Genomic DNA, 19,298 nt, shown 5'->3' on the forward strand with positions numbered 1-19,298 from the left:
AGACTGTAGCCCAGTGTTTTGACCCTTTCTCCAAAATAAACCAAAGTACAACACACACATCCAACACATGAGCCAAAATGGATGCCTTAAATTTGACACTAATGGTTTGTTTATTTTTATTAGCTGTCTTTGAATCATGAATGGGCCTGTATGTCATGGAAGGTGTGAGGATGTAGTTGTGTTTCACGGAAGAAATTAACTAGATGGATTTAATTTGACAAAGCAGGAGATCTGGGGATCTGCTTAGACTCTGAAAGCCAGAGCTCAAGTTGGGACTGAGAGGATGACAGTGGTGACAGTTAAAGGCAAAGAATTATAAACTATGGGTGATGCACAGGTAGGCTTTCCCATGGCTTGTGCATTTAAGATAATGTTTTGCAAGACCAGCCCTAGAGCCCCGTATGAGATAACAGGTACCTTTTGCACTGCTCTGGGCCGACCCAGCTCTCAAGCAGTATCATCTTGAGATGACGCCTGCCACATTAAAGCATGGAATGTGATACAGAGGTCAGCAGCCATCAGCCAAACTGAGGCAATGACATCCATCAACATTCAGTGCTAGGTCCCACAGATGGCAGGAGACAGTTGATTTGGGGAAGTAGCCATTTGTGTTGAGGACAGGAGAGATTCACTTGGGATGGAGACAGATAATGCGCTGTAATTCTGGGGCTGAAGGCTAAACAAAGACTGCTCACTTCCTCAATGATTAGATCAAGCTGATGAGAAACTGGTGGTGTATTTGGTATTCCTTAATTTGATAAGAAGATTAAATACATGGTACGAGATTAGCCCACTTTATTTTAATTTTGTTTGTTTCATGTTAAATTAAGACTAATTTTAAGTGATTTTAATTGTATTGGGGTTTTTAATTAATTAATCACATTTTAAATTCCATTTGACTGGGAAGTTGTGCCCATCGGATGTTCTTTTTCCAGATGTCAGGGCCTAGAACTGCAAGAACCCGGGGGGCAGATAACAGACATAGCTCAATACATGATCTAGCAGTGGTCTATAGAACCTATCCTGACAGTCGTCACACCACACTCATGTTACGTGTTACTCTGCTGTCTGGCAAGCGGGCCGACTGGGGAGTACCACTGCCCTGTATCCATCTCTGGCTAACCCTATAACTCACCTGTGCCTCTGATCAGCAAATCGCTCCTCCAGCCCCATTGCCTACCCGCTGGGCAGCACTAATATGACCAATGCATTCAAAGCTGCCCAATCCCTACCGTGAATGAAGTGCCATTGCAGGGCACTAACCAGCCCAGCCCTTCTAGGGGATCCCTCCAAGACCTGCCTGAACTCCAGGGAACACAGGGTCCAACATGGAGGAACCTGGGAGACTGCCTCAGTCACCACGATAGAGGATTTTGTCTCCGGTGGGGACAGAGCAGGAGATTTAGAAGAAATTCACACCCATTTGTGGGCGGGGGCAGGTACATGAGACAAGAGGAGATGACCAACCCCAGCCTTCTCTACTTATGGCAGTCCCAGCCGTGGCCAGCCAGGGGCTCGGCCACACCTCACCTTGGTGCCAGCAGTCAGCCCGGCCTGCGGGAATGGAGCAGATTTGGTGGAGGAGTCGCACACAGAAACGCTCTTCTGTCCCTGCTGAGAGTTGGATTCAAGGGTGCAGGCCAGCGAGCCACTCTCAGGAGCTATGTCCCTGGAGCCAGTGGACTCGCTGCTGGTGGAGCCGTGGGAGAGCAGGCCCTGGCTCCGGTCGGTGCTGATGGAGCAGTGAGTGAGGACATACTGCTCCTGGATGTAGGAGGCCTGGTAAATCCTCTTCCAGATGTCAGAAACAGGATCCACACCTGCCAAGGAGAGACACAAGCAGCAACCCTGTTCTACTGGGGAAAGAGACTCTCCCCGTCACCCCTGACCACCCCCTTTACAGCCCTCTGACCCTGCCTGGCAGGGACTCATCCTTTGGCCAGCTGTCTCCAGACAAGAGGGGTGGGTGCTGCAAAGCCTGGAGGGTTATGTACCCAGCATTAACATCCCTGCAGTAAGAGACCAGACAGGCCAGGCGTCAGCATCCTGCCTCTGCAGCTCCTCTGTGGATGAACGTCCATCTCATTGGCCAACCTCCCCAGGCACAGCCAGCCCCACTCCCTCACTAAGTGCTCACTCGCTGCTCCACTCACTCTTCTCAGACTCCTCGACGCCCCCAGCGGAAAACTCCAGGGAAATCTCACGGGAAATCTCCTGCAGGGCTTGACTGATGTCCTGGCTCTCGCCAGCTGGGTACGGGTGAGCCACGTCCAGGCTAAATGCCTCATCCTGGGACTGGAATGCTGACCCCACAGAGCCCCGCGAAAGGCTTCTACACACCCGTTCTCTACCCTGGCAAAACAAGAGGACAAGGTAGTTGCCACAGCCACAGAGAGGCCCTCCTGTTGGCATCAGATCGTGGGAGGGGAAGAAATACACCAGCATGTGAGTTTCCGCGCCACAGGGCCCAGCCATCCGGGGCTCCAGCAGCAACCTTCCTCACCACAGCGCCTGACGCTTTGCAGCTATCGTCCAATCCCCAATGGTGAGCACGGCCTGGTGGAAAAGCCTCACCCCCACTACACAGAGGGTTCTTACTGTCTTCTTGTCCCGGAAGCTGGCGATGTTGTAGAGGGTGCAATAGCTGATGAGCCGGTCTCCTGGATACAAGGCTGCAATTTCATTGGGTGACAGCAGAGCCTCCATGGTGTCGGGCACATACCAGTCTATGGTGATGTCACTCACGGCAGGCTCAATTGCCTTCTTCAGAGACTTTATCAGCTGAGGAGGGGGCAGAAACCAGACCCATCAGCCCTCAGAGGCTCACAGCCTCCCCACCTATATGTTCCACTGCCACATGCACTCCGGGGGCTCCAGCCCTTTGAATTACCAACCAGCTGTTGGCCCGAGAAGCAGATGACTGACACCGAACACTGAGCCACCCAGAGCACAGACTGGGCCTCCCAGACACTGCGAGTGGCTCTGGGTCACAAGATGGCACAGAAACACTGACAGCAGGAACCAAGCTGGAGAAGGGGATGAGGGTAGATCTGGGGCTACAGGGGCCCTGTTAAATGCTGGTGGCCAATGCCTTGCTGAACACTGGCACAGAGCTGGCTCGGTGGGTCCTAGGGGAGTGAGTCCACAAGCAAAGCCTGATCTGGGCACTAAAACATCTTTCAAAGTCATTCGGGGATGGGGAACCTTAATTCTTCTCTCCCTACACTTACCCTCTCAGAGCTCCCATTGCACTGAGTTCCCTCCCACCGACGGGAGATGGATGCAGTTCTCTCCAGAGCCCAGGATACCACTCTGAGCTCCAGCCTAGGTCCTAGGAGCCACAAGAGCAGACACAAGGCCCTTCACCCCCAGGGACTAAGTGACAAAGAGCAGGGGAATGGTGGAAGGGATAGGTGGGACTCAGGAGAGCTGGGTTTGATTTTTGGCTCTGCCACTCATTCTGCGTGATCTTGGGCAAGTCACCCAGGCCCAGATCCTCAAATCCTCGGAGCCTTGATTTCAATGGAAGCTAGGAGCCTAAAACACCTTTGAGGATCTGGGCCCTAATCTCTCTCCCATCCGTATCACGAGTATACCACTACTTCCTTTGTCTATTCAGGTTGTAAGCCGTTTGAGGCAGGGACCATCTCTCAGTGTGTGTTTGCAGTTTATTAACATAGCATCTTGGTGTCACGGCGTGTGGTGGGGACACAAGGCCCTGCACCCCCGGCTTCCTGCGATTCACCATGACTCTCAGCCAGCCAGTAAAGCAGAAGGTTTATTTAGGCGACAGGAACACAGTCCAAGACAGGTCTTGCAGGCACAGACAACAGGATCTCCCCCCCCCGCCAGTTAGGTCCATCTTGGGGTCCCAGGGTGCCCTAGCCCCCTTGGGAGGACAGAGCCCCATCTGCCTCCCAGCCATATCACCAGCCAGCTCCTGAAACTCTCCCTTCAGCGACCCCTCCCACAGCCTTTGTTCAGTTTCCCGGGCAAAGGTGTCACCTGGCCTCTAACCCCTTCCTGGGTTCTCACATTACATGCTCGGGTATTTTCCCTTGGTCAGTCTCCCATCCCCCAACACAGACCATCCTAGCCACACTCCCCTGTCAGCATTCAAAGACCACAGTAAGAACAGTCCCAGTTCGTCACACTTGGCCACTGGCCATTGCACATCACTATGTGTCTGAGCAGTGCCCAGCACAACGGAACCCATCACAGCCAGGGCCATGTAGATGGGCATTCCCAGCAGCCATGCCGCCTAGATCAAAGTGGTGCGCTCTGTGTTGGAGACCCATGGTCCCTGCCATGAGCCACACAGCACACGCCACAAGCTGTGTGACATGCCAAGTCCCCTGGTCTGACTGCAGGCTGCACCGGTGGGTGCCCTCTGTAGACTGCCCCTCTGTAACAGAAAGAGGGCAGCTGAAGCCAGTGTCGTTTATGCCCATTAGGTGTGCTGGGTGAGCTTTAGGCATCCTTGGTTAATAGAGACCTCAGTGCTCTCACCCTCACAACTGAGTCCAAAATACCAGTGCAGATGGAGGACACTTACCTTGGGCTGCAGCCTCTCCTCAGGGCTCAGGAACTCAGCCCGACCTTTGCTCATCTTGGCCAGGCCTCTCAGGAGCCTCCGGCAGGCTCCGGAGCCCAGGCCAAAGCTGAAACACCTGCAGGAATAAGCCGAACTGCTTAAAAGCAACCCTGGGGCCTACTCTGAGACCCACTGGCCTAGACAGGGATGGCTCCAGCCTGAAAGGAGGAGGCACTGAGCCACCCCACTCGGGCTGGGATATTTGTAGGTTTTCTGGGACCAGGTCTGCACGGGGGTATTTGGCAGAGAAGGCTCCGAGACCCCTCTCTTGGGGTTGAGGTTAGAGCTGGTCGGAAATGTTCCATTGAAAAGTTTTTTGATGAAAAATGCCACTGTTGTCAAAATCAAAACATTTAGAAATACGGCGTTTGCAGGGCTGGCATAGCTGTCTTGGTCCCGGGATGAGAGGATAAGGCAGGTGAGGTAATACCTTTGTAGAAACACGTCAATTGAAAACAAAAACTCAAAACAAAGAACATTTTGAATTTTCATTTTGAAAAATCAAAATTTGGGGGCTTTTCTTTTTAATTTTTAATATGTATATTTGTATTATTCTTTATATTATTTCGTGACATGTCCGTAGCAATAATGCACAATATGCACCTCTGCTATAGATCTGCAATACTACGACATAATATAATAGTTACAATATTTTATTATTGTTTTATTTTATGTTAAAATCATTAGAGGGCAGCTGCTACTTAGCACTGATTGAAACATCGCATCTTCTTTTCTAGATCTTAGTCTCCTGTTTGTGTTTTAATTAAACAGGCTGACATGCTGACATTTGAAGTAATGTAAAAATAATAAAAACGACATGAAGATTACAATTAAAAATCAAGATAACATTTCAAAATCCCCAAACAAAAATTTGAAATTCTGGAACAAACATTTTCCAGATCCAAAAGCTTTTCCGAAATTCTGTTTCATGAGAAATTCACAAGAACAAAAACAAATTTCAGAATGTCAAAATGTCCTGTGAAATGGGAAATCTGAGTTTGGACTGCTCTATCTGAGGTGTGTGTGGTGAGGGGCGGGAGTTATTCTCTCAGGAGTGAACTTTGGTATAACCAGGGCCAGGGCCTTCCCTACGGGGGTGCAGGGCCCGCAACAATTCCCCCCTCTCTGCCCCAGGCCCTGCCCCCACTCCACCTCTTCCCCCAAGCCCCCGCGCTGCCTCTTTCCAGCTTCCGCCCCCTCCCGCGAGCAACACTGGGAACCAGCGGGGAGGGCTGGGGTCGCTGCTGCCCCCTCTCGCCGGTGAGTGCAGGCCCGACCCCCGCTGCCGGAGCCAGGCCTCTCACTAACCCCACAGGCCAGCCTGGCCCCCCCGCACCCTAATCTCACCTCCCCGGGCTGGCCTACTGCCCCCCGCATGACATGCACACAGAGCCGTCCCGGCCACCCCGATTTGCTGTACCCTAGGGACGGCTCTGACCAGGGCTTAAATTCCGGCAAATATTTTCAAACCCATGGGGCTGAAGCTCCAAGCCATAGTGCACCCTGTGGGGCTTCATCCCTGAGCCCCCCTTGCCCCACAGCTGAAGCACAGAACCCTGGGGGGTTTCATAGGGAGCCCTCGGTGGGGGAGAGATTGTGAGAGGCCCTGGGTATAACAGTACCAATGCAGGGCCCTCTGCTCCCCTCTGGCACCAGGGGCTGCAGACTAGTTCCCCATCCCCTCAGCCATCCTCCCCGCAGCAGGAAGATTCTTGCCCCGTCCCTCCCCTGGGTTTGTTTCCCTCCCCTCCCCACACACACTCACTCCGTACCTGACAGTGCTGGCCTGCCTCCGAATCAGCTCAATGATCTTGCCTGCATTGCTGACGTTGGCATCCGTGAAGATGAACAGCTGGCGCGGGTAACCACGGTGAAGAGGCTGCCCCAGGATCCAGGTCAGAGCAGCCAGGAGGTTGGTCCCATGCATATCGGCCCGGAGCTTCTGTATGTGCTCACAGGCCAGCCTGAGGTTCTCCTGCTGACACAAACAGTGTGGATTACAGGGGCACCCCAAGCCCACAGAATCACCCCCAAATTCTCACTCCTCTCCCCTCTTGTCTACAATCCCACCACACTACGGTCATGTTGAAGCAAGGAGCCTGATGCCGAGCACCGATCTGTTGGCCAGCGCTGCTCCCACCATGGGAGCAGCTAACTTTCAATCACAGGAGCCAGAGAAAAAGACTTAGGTGTTTAACAAGCCCATGATGAGAGCGCACCAAGCAGCTGAGCCATGGCCCATGAAGAGTCAGGGACATGGACCAGGGGGCCTTGATTATTGGAGGGGCTGGTCATGGGGGGTCAACATGAGGTGGGGAAGTGTAGTGAAGGCTTCAGACCGGGATGAGCGAGGGAGACTGGTTGTGATGGCATCTGGGTCACGAGGGCCAGGAATCCTCACATGCACCACACTCACATTGCTGCAGGGCTTGCTTGCTGGGAAGAGGGGTTTGATGTGGGAGCCGAATCCAGCAATGTTCAGCAAGGTGCCTGAAGGGAGGCTCTTCACTGCCACCAGCAAGGCCTCCTGGGAAGAAATGAAATATAACACATAGGGCAGGTGAGGCCAGTGATGATGGGGAGGGCGGAGAGCGAGGCTGATCAGCTGTAAGGGGGACACACCCTGTCCATGAATATGCACTACTCCCTACCAAGGAGATCTACCAGGCTGGAGAACCATCTTCCAGGGGAAGGATTGAGAGCCCCACTGCTGGGAACGTTCGGAACTGGACTGGACAAAGTCTTGGTGCATGGGCTAGAGAGAACACTCCTGCATTCCCTCTGTGGGTCCGTTCAGTTTCTGACACCTCTCAACAAGCATGGCCTCTGGGACCCCTCCCTCTGTGGCACAAGGCTAGAGCACCTCTCTGTGGAGTCACTTCCCAGCACTGGCACTCACTGGGCAACTGAGCCAAGTCACTTCCCTCCTCTCAGTCTCAGATGCCCCCCTGGCCTTTCTGGGTCAGTTGAATACGGATGCTCCATGCACAAGGGCCAGCGCGGAAGGAGGTGTGGAGACTGTTGGGGGAGAAGCAGACAAACGCACAGCTGAGGCTGGACTCACTGCGGGGAAGGAGGCCGGAGGCAATGTGACAAGGGGGAGCAGCAGGAAGAAGCTGAGCTGTGAGGGGCCTTGAAAGGGAGGACTAGAAGCTTGGATTTGATGCCGTGGAGAAGGGGAGCCACTGGAAGGCTGTGGGGGTGTGCTGGGCTCAGAGGGTCAGGCAATGACGCTGATCCTAGTCTTTGGAATGGGCTAGAGGGGGACGACGTGGGCGTATTTCTGGTTAGAGCCTACAGGGCATATCCTCAGCTGCTTAAGTGCCCTGCACAGGCTACTTCAGCCACTGAGTTACTGTGGAGCTATGGACTGAGGGAGTCGATCTGCCCCTATATATTTATAGACACAATCGATACAGGCCAAGGATTCCAGGATGTCCTGGACAAGGCGATCACATCCTGTTCCTGTTTCAGTCCCTCTCCCCAGATGGGATAGCAGCATTTTCCCATGATGAATCTCAGTTTATTTGCAGCCCATTTTTCTAATCTCTTTAGGTTTCTTTGTATCATCTTCCTGCCCTCACTGGTGCTTGTATCACCTCTTCAGTTACTCTCATCTGTGAACTTCATTAACATGCTTTCAGATCATTACATGAAAATTATAATGAGGATTAATTAGCTCATGTTTACACCGCACCTTAAATATGTGAAACACTATGTAAATGCTAAGTACCACTATTAGAGAGACAAGGTGGGGGAGGTAATATCTTTTATTGGACCAACTTCTGTTAGTGAGAGCTCTGTGTAAGCTCAAAAGCCTCTCTCTCTCTCACCAATTGAAATTGGTCCAATAAAAGTTATTACCTCATCCACCTTGTCTCTTGAATATCCTGGGACCAACGGCTACAACACTGCTGCATACAAGTATCACTATTCACAAGTGAACTCAGACAGGTCCTGACAACAATCACTACAGTCCCCACTAGAAACCTCCTCACAGCTCTACCTGTTGCCATTTGTCAGGACCCTTTGTTCAGGCCTTCAGTCAGTTTTCAACCCAGGTACCAGTGCTTCTATACAAGCCAATTAGAATTAATGTTTGTCATAACTATAAAGGGAAGGGTAACAGCCCTCCTGGGTACAATACAATAAAATCCCTCCTGGCCAGAGACACCAAAATCCTTTTACCTGTAAAGGGTTAAGAAGCTCAGGTAACCTGGCTGACACCTGACCCAAAGGACCAATAAGGGGATAAGATACTTTCAAATCTTGGTGGGGGGAAGGCTTTTGTTTGTGCTCTTTGTTTTGGGGGTTGTTCACTCTTGGGACTAAGAGGGAACATCAATCCATGCTCTCCAAATCTTCCTGAACAAGTCTCTCATATTTCAAACTTGTAAGTAACAGCCAGGCAAGGCATGTTAGGTTTATCTTTTTTTTCTCAACGTGTAAATGTTCCTTTTGCTAGAGAGTTTACCTCTGTTTGCTGTAACTTTGAACCTAAGGCTAGAGGGGGTTTGTCTGGGCTCTTTAAATCTGATTACCCTGTAAAGTTATTTTCCATCCTGATTTTACAGAGATTATTTTTACCTTTCTTTCTTTAATTAAAAGCCTTCTTTTTAGGAACCTGATTGATTTTTCCTTGATTTAAGATCCAAGGGGGTTGGATCTGGACTCAGCAGGAAATTGGTGGAGAAGTCTCTCAAGGCAACCCAGGGAAGGGTTATAGTACTTGGGAGGGAGATATTTGGGTGGGGGGGGGGAGGTAGACAGAGTTTCCCAAATAACTCATAAATAATTTGGGTGATGGTAGCAAAAGCAGATCTAAGCTGGTAGTTAAACTTAGAGGTTTTCATGCAGGTCCCCACATCTGTCCCTAGAGTTCAGAATGGGTAAGGAACCTTGACAATGTTTCAAGTACGATTTCATGGGGCACAATCAAGTGTTTTCTTTCCTGAAGTCTCTCTCGAACTGCCATGTTCCTTTCATTCACTAATTCTACTGTTCTGTTAGAAAGAGCAATCAAATGTGCTTGACGTGATTTATTCTGTACAGCCACTTATTGCTCATGGTCCTCTTACTCTATAAACAGTGTTCTCAGAGTACCTGTCCCATTATTCTAGCAGGGATAGAAGTTAGACATATCTTTCCAGTTCTCCAAGACTTTATAGAAATAGTTCAGCAATCAAATGGATTTGTCAGTTTATTCCCCTAATGCCCTGGGGTCAGGGCCATCCAGACTGGCTAATCTTTATATGGTCACATTTTCCAAGTATTCCCTCATCTGGTTTTATCAACAGGTCTTCACTGTTCCCTATGCAGCAAATCCAGCCTGAATAGCTGGGCTGTGGAGATGTGTAGGGAAGGTGTGAAGGAGTATTTCCTTAGGCTGCAGAGCAGCTGTGGAGCCATTCTGCAAAGACCTTTCAGTTCAGTTGCTGCAGTAGCCTATGCAGGGCATTTACACAGCCTCACCCCCACAGGGAGGAAGGAGATGAGAAGATCCACACAGCGGCAGATCCGCTGGTCCCACCTCCGGCTCATCCACATCTCCCCCCCCACTCCTCTGCTGTGCAGAGGACTTCACTCGCCTACTGCAGGTCCTCTGCCCCTACACCTGCTCATACTGTGCAAAATCATATTGGTTCCGTGGCCCAGGGGCTCTCGGAGGAGGGAGATGGATTTGGCCCTGAGTGTCCCATACCTTTTTGCTTTATTCATTTAAGACAATTTTTTTTGAGCAGCTCAGAACCTTGAACAGCTGAGTCAGCATTGATGTCATCTCCTCCTCATTTTCTAATGTCTCTATCCTTCCCTTCCCCCAACCGTTTCTTTAAAAGCCATTCTTATTAACAGCCTCAATCTGCCTTGTCTTTTCCCTGCAGCACGGACTGACCCTGCATATTGTTCCGTTACCTCCTCCCTTCTCTGTTTCTAATACAGATCAGTCTGTGATGTCTGTCTGTCTTCCTTCCATTCTAATCTCTAAAGTTTCTCCGCTTTGACCAAAGTGTTTTCAGAAGTAACTAAGGAGTCTTGCCCCTCCAGGATATCATGTCCCTCCCTGCCACCCCAAGCAAAAGCTCGAGAAGAGAGATGGGTCTTACACCCTGCCCAGATGGTCAGCAGACCTCAGTGGGGAAGCAAATTGCAGTCTGTCTCCTCCAAGGAAAATGGCATGACCTGGCCCCTCCCCACAACATTCAAATCCAGGGATTGTTAGCAAGTCCCTCAGCTGACCTCAAATGCAGCACAGCTGCAGGGGGAATAGAGGTAGCCAGCCTGCCTGTTAAGTAGCTGATCAACCAAGGGGATTAACAAAGTGTCTGTGCCATCAGGCCCCACTGATAAGGAGGAAAGGAATCTGAGAGCACTGGGCGACCTAATGTTTCCTCCCTCTCACCTCACCCATAATGGGATGATTTGAGACAAGTCAGTGATTCACCCTGAGGACTTGGAGCCATCCTGGCCACTGCTTGTTCCTGGCTTTCTTCCCCTAGGTGGATTTTATGCCGCCTGCCCCCAAGCTGGGCCCTTTTCCCCCTGACCTTGATCCTGATGATGTTGGGGCCACTCATGCTGCCACTCTGGTCGATGAGGAAGAGGATTTCCCGGGTGACCGTCTGGAGGTCAGTAGGCACACTGCCCACCTCAGGACAGAAGTTCAGCATCAGGACCGGGTTGTGGAAGATGTCTTTGTGGAATCGCTTTTGAACGAAGGCCACCTGTGAGCATGAGAGAGAGACAGGAGTGGGGTGGGATCCTCAAGCCTCACATCCCCCTTCCACAGGCACTTCCCCTTGAGCCTCACACATCCTTGCCCAGGATAGCTGTTTCCCTCAAGTCTCAGACTTCTCCCGTCCCAGTCCTCTAACTGGCTGTGACACCTCCCCCTCCAGGACCACCCTGTTAAAGACCCTCCAGGGTTGGTCACCTGTCTCTCCCCATCACTGTCCTTCTTGGCGATTCGCACGTAATCCCGACGACTCCTGATGTGCGCCTCATACTCCTGGTACGTCATGGCACCCGCCTCAATGACCAGGTGAGGGCAATGGGGCTCTGGGCAAAAGGACAAACATCAGAGAAGTCAGTGGCTCCCACCCTATGGCCCTGCACTTCCTGGTGCTCCGCAGAATTTAGAATCATGAGGACCCGGCAGTTAGGAAGTGAGGGTCTGGGAAGGGAGCTGGGTCTATGAAAGGCCCTCTCCCTTATGAAGTGGGCTGCAGAACAGAATGGGCCCCTGACACAGGCAGCTCTTCTAGGACTGTAAATCAATCCAGATGGAAAATGCCTCTGAAATACTAAATATGTCTCCATGTAAGAGAATTGGGGTTTACTCTACTGGCAGCACCCCCCGCTAGGAGAGGCAGAGAATTAAGCAACGGAGAGCTTCCCCATGCTTAGCATGCCTGCTCCCTTCTCCACAGCACCACCAGCTGGAAGAGTCTTGAACTGTAATAACCAGGAGCTTCCCACAACCAGCACCCCTGTTAGGAGAGGCCTTGAGCTCCCAGAGCCAGTGCCGCCTGAATTTACCCTAGCTGTGGACTCCAAGTTAAAAGCAGGCTCCCAGTGTAATGTTGGTTCACTTGTTCCTCTTACCACAGGGGTACAAGATAATCTCCAGACTCCTGTCACATTGGTGACCCTCTGCCAAGGTAACACAAATGGTGGAGGCAGAGTTGGCATAGGGGTTTGCATCAGCCCGTAGGGCATGCGATGGGCTCTCCATGCCTGCAGGGCAGAGGAGGAATAAGAAGCAGAAATTACAATTACTAAGGGGGTACGGGAGGTAGGGTAAGGCCCATGATTTGTTGTTTTTAAAGGTACTCAGGCATTGCTGCACTCAGTGTTGTAATGCCTAACCAATTTAGGAGCCTAAATCTCATTTTCAAAAGGCATTTAGGAGACAAAATCCCATTGATTGTTGATGGGACTTAGGCACCTAAATCAGGTAGATGTTGCAACACTGATACACAGAAACACCTAAATACCTTTAAAAATCTGGGCCTAAATCATCTAGTCTCAGCTCTGGTTCATCATTGTAGCTTTTATATCCAGACATCATCCCAGGGCACTTAGGGTATGTCAACCCTTGTCATAAACATACAGTTAAGGGTAGCATAAAATCCCTCCTTTCCCTGTAAGGGGTTAAGAAGCTCAAATAACTTGGTTGGCACCTGACCAAAAGGACCAATAAGAAAAGAAGATACTTTCAAATTGGGGGGGGGGGGGAGGCAGGAAAAAAACGTCTCCTAAAACCCTACCTGAAATAAGCATCTAAGATTACAAAAATTGTAAGTAAAGCAAGGAAATGCGTTAGATTATCTTTTGTTTTAGCTTGTGAATTTTCCCTATGCTAAGAGGGAGTTTTATTCCTGTTTTTGGAACTTTGAAGTTGAGCCTAGAGGGGAATCCTCTGTGTTTTAAATCTTTTTATTACCCTGTAAAATTACCTTCCATTCTGATTTTACAGAGGTGCTTCTTTTTACCTTTTTCTTTATAATAAAGTTATTTTTTAAAGAACCTGATTGATTTTAGTGTCCTAAAGATAAAGGGTCTGGTCTGTACTTTCATTAAAGGCAATTGGTTAGTGTGTTATTCTCAAGCCTCCCCAGGAAAGGGGGTGAAGGGGTTTGGAGAAACAGAGACTCCAAGTAGCCCTTTTCCCTGGATGTTTGTCTAAATCACTTGGTGGTGGCAGCAATACTGTCCAAGGACAAAGAAAGGATTTGTGCCTTGGGGAAGTTTTAACCTAAGCTGGTAGAAATAAGCTTGGGTGTCTTTCATGTGGGTCCCCACAGCTGTACCCCAGAGTTCAAAGTGGGGAGGGAACCTTGACAACCCTGCAGAGTCTCAGAACCTGGGTATACAGACTCGGGCTTGAGCTACGGTGCTAAAAATAGCAGCTTAGCATAGATGTTGCCACTTGGGCTGGAGCTCAGGCTCTAAGACGCATCTCCCTCACTAGGTTTCAGCGCCCAAGTTCCAGCCAAGTGGGAACGTCTACACTACTGTTTTTAGCACCATACTAGTGAGCCTGAGTCTGCAGGCTGCAACTCAGAATCGCTGCTGCAGATTTTTTTTGCAGGGCAGACATAATCTAAGTTCCTGCTGCATCAGCTGGGTGCCTTTTTTAAATGCTTGTGGCCTGTTATGACAATTCTTTCTCTCCCCTAGACCCTGCTGTTCCTCCCCCGCAGAAGACGTACAGAGATATTTGGAGTGACTGCAAATAGATAATAATTACATCCAAAAAGCTATGCTAAACTTCGCACTAAGGTTGCGAAGTCAAGCACTGAAAAGTTAGGAAGTGTCAGAACTCAGGTTGCCTTTGCAATCTGAATAACAAATTTATTAGAGCATAAGCTTTCGTGGACTACAGCCCACTTCTTCGGATGCATATGCATCCGAAGAAGTGGGCTGTAGTCCACGAAAGCTTATGCTCTAATAAATAAAATATGCATCCAAAGAAGTGGGCTGTAGTCCACGAAAGCTTATGCTCTAATAAATTTGTTAGTCTCTAAGGTGCCACAAGTACTCCTGTTCTTTTTGCGGATACAGACGAACACGGCTGCTACTCTGAAACCTTTGCAATCTGAATTCAGCCCCCTTGTGCACATGCATTATGATACAATCTTTAATTGCATGATCACATATTATTTTTTCCACAGGACCCCTGCCTCATTGAGTAAATGAGAAATTAGTCAATATTTTTTATCCCACCATTCAATGCATTGCCCCAGACTTTATTTACTCCATACCATGGAAACCCTGCCCTGAATTCAAAACTGTTCATTCTCTCCTGAGTGTTTTTATGATGCTCTCACCTTTGTACTTAGGGCTTCACAATCTTTAATTTATCTTCACAGCACTCCTGTGGGAATAGGTGCTATTATCACGCCCATTTTACAGATGGAGAATTGAAGCATGGAACGATTAAGGCTAAAATTGTCAAGTGTCCACTAATTTGGGGGGCCCAATGTGAGACACCTGGGGCCTGATTTTCCACAGTACCAGGACTTTATATGTTCAAAGCACAGTTCCAACAGTCTGCAGCTGCCATTCTGAGCACTCTGCTCATCTAGCCATAGGTATCTCACGCTGGGCATCCAGAAAAGGAGTAACACATAATTAGTGGCCAGCCATGAACATTTTGATTTAAGTGACTTTCCCAGAATCACCTAGGAACTCGGGGACAGAGACCGGGATAGAATCCAGTTCTCCAGGGAGACATTCAGTTGTCTTAACCATGAGATCATCCTTTCTTGTCCTGGAATCCCCTGCCTCATCCACGACTCAACTTCCTACTTCAGCAACAAATGAGGCAGGGGTCCGACAAACTACAGCCAACCCTGATTCCTTCCCAAAGCACCGTCCACTCTGTGGCAGTGAACAAAGCTGTAGTATGTGATCATGTGATTAAAGACTGTACCACCATGCATATACAAAAGGGGCCAAATTAAAGTTGCATTTTTGGTCTGGACGAACAATGTATTTTTCCCTAATATTGCTCCTGGAAACAGCCAAACCATTTCAGCGGAAATGTTTCAAAACAACTCAGGCTGAGGCAGACATCTGGCATGGAAAATTTCAGCCCAAATACTTAAAGTTTGGCAAAGTTATAAGCAACTGAAAACAAGGTCTGATAATGGAAAGTTTATGCAACCTTAACTGCAGGCCACACTACCAGCTCTGCTAAAATAAAACAGATCCATCCCATGAGAGGGAGGAAGGGTCTGTCAAACTGAAATGGACAGAATTTTCTCATTTACCTGCCTCCAGCACATACACACACACACTGAGGCACATTCAAACTTGGGGGTTATGTTTGGCTAACATCATTGTGCAAGGCTCTGAAAATCTGGTATTGCTTGCTCATAGACTTTAAGGCCAAAAGGGACCATTGTGATCATCTAGTCTGACCTCCTGTACATTGCTGGCCACAGAACCTCACCCACCCACTCCTGTACTCAGGGGTGTGCGCAGGAATAAAAGTTTGACCACTTTTGGAGGGCCACGTTCTGTCTCTCCCTGCCCCCATGGCTCTGGAACTGGAGGAGCTAGCTCTCTCCTCGAGTCTGCCACCCCAGAGCCAGAGGAGCTGGCTCTCCCCACCCTAACCCCAGAGGAGTTCTGTGCCCCTGCTGATTATTGGGGACACATGTGCCCCTGCTTGCCCCCTCTTGTGCACGCCCCTGTCTATACTAGACCCATAACCTCTGGCTGAGTTATTGAAGTCCTCAACTCATGATTTAAGGACTTCAAGTTATAGAGAATCCACCATTTACTCTAGTTCAAATCAGCAAGGGACCCGTGCCCTACACTACAAAGGAAGGCAAAAAAACCCCAAGGTCTCTGCCAGTCTGACCTGGGGGGAAATTCCTTTGCAGCCGCAAATCTGCCAATCAGTTAGAACTTGACCATGTGGGCAAGATCCACCAGCCAGACACCTGGGAAAGAATTCTCTGTAGTAACTCAGAGCCCTCCCCATCTAGGGTCCATCTCCGGCCACTGGGATTATTTGCTTCTAGCAGTCGCGGAGGGGCCATATGCCATGGTAGGCAATCTCATTATACCATCCCCTCCATAAACCCATCAAGCTCAGTCTTGAAACCAGTTAGGTTTGTTGCCTCCACTGCTCCCCATGGACGGCTGTTCCAGAACTTCATTCACATGCAAGTACTCACACACAAATGTGCACACACCCATGCTTCCATACACAGGAGTATTTATACCAACACATACACACACACACAGGCACATTCAAACACAGGTGCATATGCACACATAGAGCCATGCATGCACATGTGCTCACGCACAGAGACAAGCACTCGTGCATGCACACAGATGTGCACTCACACACATGCCTGCTTACACAAGTGCATGCAAACACACACAGCCATGAGCACAAGCACTTACGCTCACACAGGGGTACGGGTTTAAACACATTTGCTAAGAGGGAAGGTTAAGGTTTGGAGGCCTCGCAGAAGGAGGAAGCATGTTTTGAGGAGAGATTGAAGGAGGAGAGGGTGGAAGTGGAAGGAAAGGGGCTCTGTGCATAAGGGACAGTATAGAAGAAAGCCACAAGCTATATGCTGAGAACCCTCTGCCCATCCCACTTGGCCAGAATCTTCCCTGAGCACCCCTCCTTGCTCACCCTTATTCTACCCCACACACAGACACTCACCTGAGCGTGGCCTCCACTGAGGCTAGTCACCACCCAGTGTAATATTCACACCAGTGCTCAGTGCCAACATCCCCGCCCCCAGACTCAGTAACTCAGGGGAGGCAGAGAAGAACCTCTTCAAGGTCTAAAAAGGACTGTGGGTATGCTCACAGTGCAGCTGGGACCCCTTGACATTTCTCTTCCTGGCGTACCTCCCCCTCCTACCAGAGAGGGCCCTATAAACCACTCAGCACCAACAGACATTTTCTCCAGATTGATGCACAGTGAGGCCGTAGTGCAGCACTTCAGAGGCAGATGGGCCTTGAGCCAACGTTAATGGGATCAATTCCCCTAACCTCTCAGGCACACACTCCAGTCTCTGTGCAATTCATCCCCATCACGTCCCTTCTCCCCACAGCCATTCCTCACTTTCATTTCTCTGAGTGAAGGAGGATATTGGCTAAGCAATAAAGAGCTAGGTTTTTACTGCTGGGTCTAAGTGGTAGCGGCTAAGACTCCACCCCAGGTGAAGTGAGTTGACTGGTCTCAGCCAGCTAGCCCATAAATCCATGATGTGCAATGGCATTTGGGGGCAGGAGTAAGTGGACTGGCTCATCCACTGACCTGCCTCAGATGCCCTTTGATTCTTCCTGCATTCCCTGACTCACTCAAGAGCTCTCATTCTATTATTAATGGTGTACTTATATAACAGTGTGGACCCTCCTGGTTATAAGGTACTGGGACACCACTAGGAAATGTTAATTGATTCCTGCTGGATATAATGGAAGTGGCAGTAGCCCTTTGACTAGAGGTATCTATGGGTGCTTTTGTCTTAAGTGAGTGCCCTGGGGAGGCAGCTTGGGTTGGAGTTTTGTGGTAATAAAGTCAGCAAAGAAGTGGATGGGTTTTGCCTCTCTCAAGTCTGTGGTGAGTGTATTGGAGCACGGCAAAAATGCCACTGGTTCACAGCTTGGCATTTATAGTCAAAATCTGCTCTCTGCCTTGAGGAGCTTTATCAGAGATGACATGTCCCGGGGAGAGATAACATCAGACAAGGACATTGGGGAGGGTCGGACGGACCAGGTTAACATGAGAGAAGGTCAGGAGGTTCCTTGGCTATGGTGGGATCACATCAAGTTAGTTCAGCTCCCCAACCCTTTAGTTTTATTGTTCATAGGCTGGAGCAGGAATGAGGCTCAATGATGGAGGGAGGCAGAAGGAGCAGGTTTGGAGAAGGGATTGGACGGAGGGACAGGAAGTAGCTTTTTTCCTTAAATACCAAAAGGAAATGTCTTCAGGAATGAGGTGCATCATCAAATATCCTTTGTTTCATGGGACATCTCTCATTTTAGTCCCAAAGTTACCCGCATGTTCCCCCCTAGCTTTTATTGTTGGAAACTTTCTATCAGAAACAGACTCATGAATCTGAGTTAACAGAGAGAGCCATTTTCACAAAGGGAATGAATCCCATAACTGCAGTGGAACAGTAATTATTCGGTGCCCTTCATTTTGGGCCTTTGTCACACTCTGCAACCCCTGTTTGAGCCTTGGTAGCTGCCGGGTAGGATCAGTAAGCTATGGATCTAAGGAGCTGAGGGCTGGAATAGCAGGCTGTGGTGGGTCAGGATAAAGGGACATGAAATGAGCTGCATGTTTCTGTTATGCCAGGGCTGGAATAGCGGGGGCGGGGGGGACTGCGGATGGGGATTGAGGGACACTAGATGGGCTGTCAGGGGGAGGCTTGGCCAGCTGTTGCCCACACACTGTCCAGCTCTATTGACACTTCACTTCCATGAGCACTGATGACCCACCAAAAGAGAGAGAAAAATAAGCCGACGGAGAAACATCATCCTCATACCTGCCAGCAAGCAGGGCCCCTTGACCAGCAGCTCAAAGGAGAATTCATAGGGGAAGGGATTGTAGGCCTGGCCCCTGAAGATGTCTGTGCTCTCGGGAGGCACGATGAACGACTGTTCACTTCGCAGGCCAGTAGCTCCAAAGCAGCTAGTGGGACTGAAACAAAAGACAAGTCAATCACGAGCTGACCGCAAAGTACCCGCTAGGGGTGGGCTTGGCCTGCTGGGGACCGTTAGCCTCTGCAATGCTGAGCAGCCTGCAGTGTCCCCTTATCCAGAGCAGCCTCGCTCCCTATCAGCGCAGCGAGCTCTTGCCAGGCACTCCTGGGCATTCCAGCAGCTGGGAGATTAACAGGCTCCTCTGATGATACCCTGGGATGTGCACCAGACTTTAGTTCACACCTGGGTATCTCAGGCAGGCCACAGGGACTTTACTGCCACCTCAGGCCAGTGGAGAGCCACAGTTCATCAGGGAGGGAACATGAAGCATCTTCCTGAACCCCAACATCCTCCCGCATTTACCTGTCAGCTCCCTCCCCCCCCCCCATGAGGACGCAGCAGGAGAATGTGGGAATCCACAACTGGGGAGACCTGGGGACCTCACACCTCTAGCGTGAGACTCTGTATTTGGTAAAGTTAAGGTGCATTCTGGGAATCTTCTCAGGGATGAGGTGACCAC

At 49.9% G+C, this 19,298-nt stretch overlaps 1 protein-coding gene across 3 annotated transcripts in view; it reads right to left on the reverse strand.

Annotated features, from left to right (window-relative positions):
* The window catches only part of VWA5B2 (von Willebrand factor A domain containing 5B2), a 55,506-nt gene that overhangs the window by 7,600 nt on the left and 28,608 nt on the right, over positions 1–19,298 (reverse strand). For all 3 annotated transcript variants that reach the window (XM_054040746.1, XM_054040747.1, XM_054040745.1), the window contains 10 exons: positions 18,622–18,776; positions 12,197–12,328; positions 11,526–11,650; positions 11,140–11,316; positions 7,011–7,121; positions 6,367–6,569; positions 4,556–4,670; positions 2,599–2,781; positions 2,154–2,352; positions 1,531–1,820 (listed from right to left, as the gene is read on the reverse strand). In XM_054040746.1, coding sequence (XP_053896721.1) covers positions 1,531–1,820; positions 2,154–2,352; positions 2,599–2,781; positions 4,556–4,670; positions 6,367–6,569; positions 7,011–7,121; positions 11,140–11,316; positions 11,526–11,650; positions 12,197–12,328; positions 18,622–18,776 — 1,690 coding nt within the window. The remainder of the gene's footprint in view (positions 1–1,530; positions 1,821–2,153; positions 2,353–2,598; positions 2,782–4,555; positions 4,671–6,366; positions 6,570–7,010; positions 7,122–11,139; positions 11,317–11,525; positions 11,651–12,196; positions 12,329–18,621; positions 18,777–19,298) is intronic.

The sequence above is a fragment of the Malaclemys terrapin genome, chromosome 9 (genome assembly GCF_027887155.1).
Source record: "Malaclemys terrapin pileata isolate rMalTer1 chromosome 9, rMalTer1.hap1, whole genome shotgun sequence".
In the NCBI taxonomy this organism is placed as follows: Eukaryota; Metazoa; Chordata; order Testudines; family Emydidae; genus Malaclemys; species Malaclemys terrapin.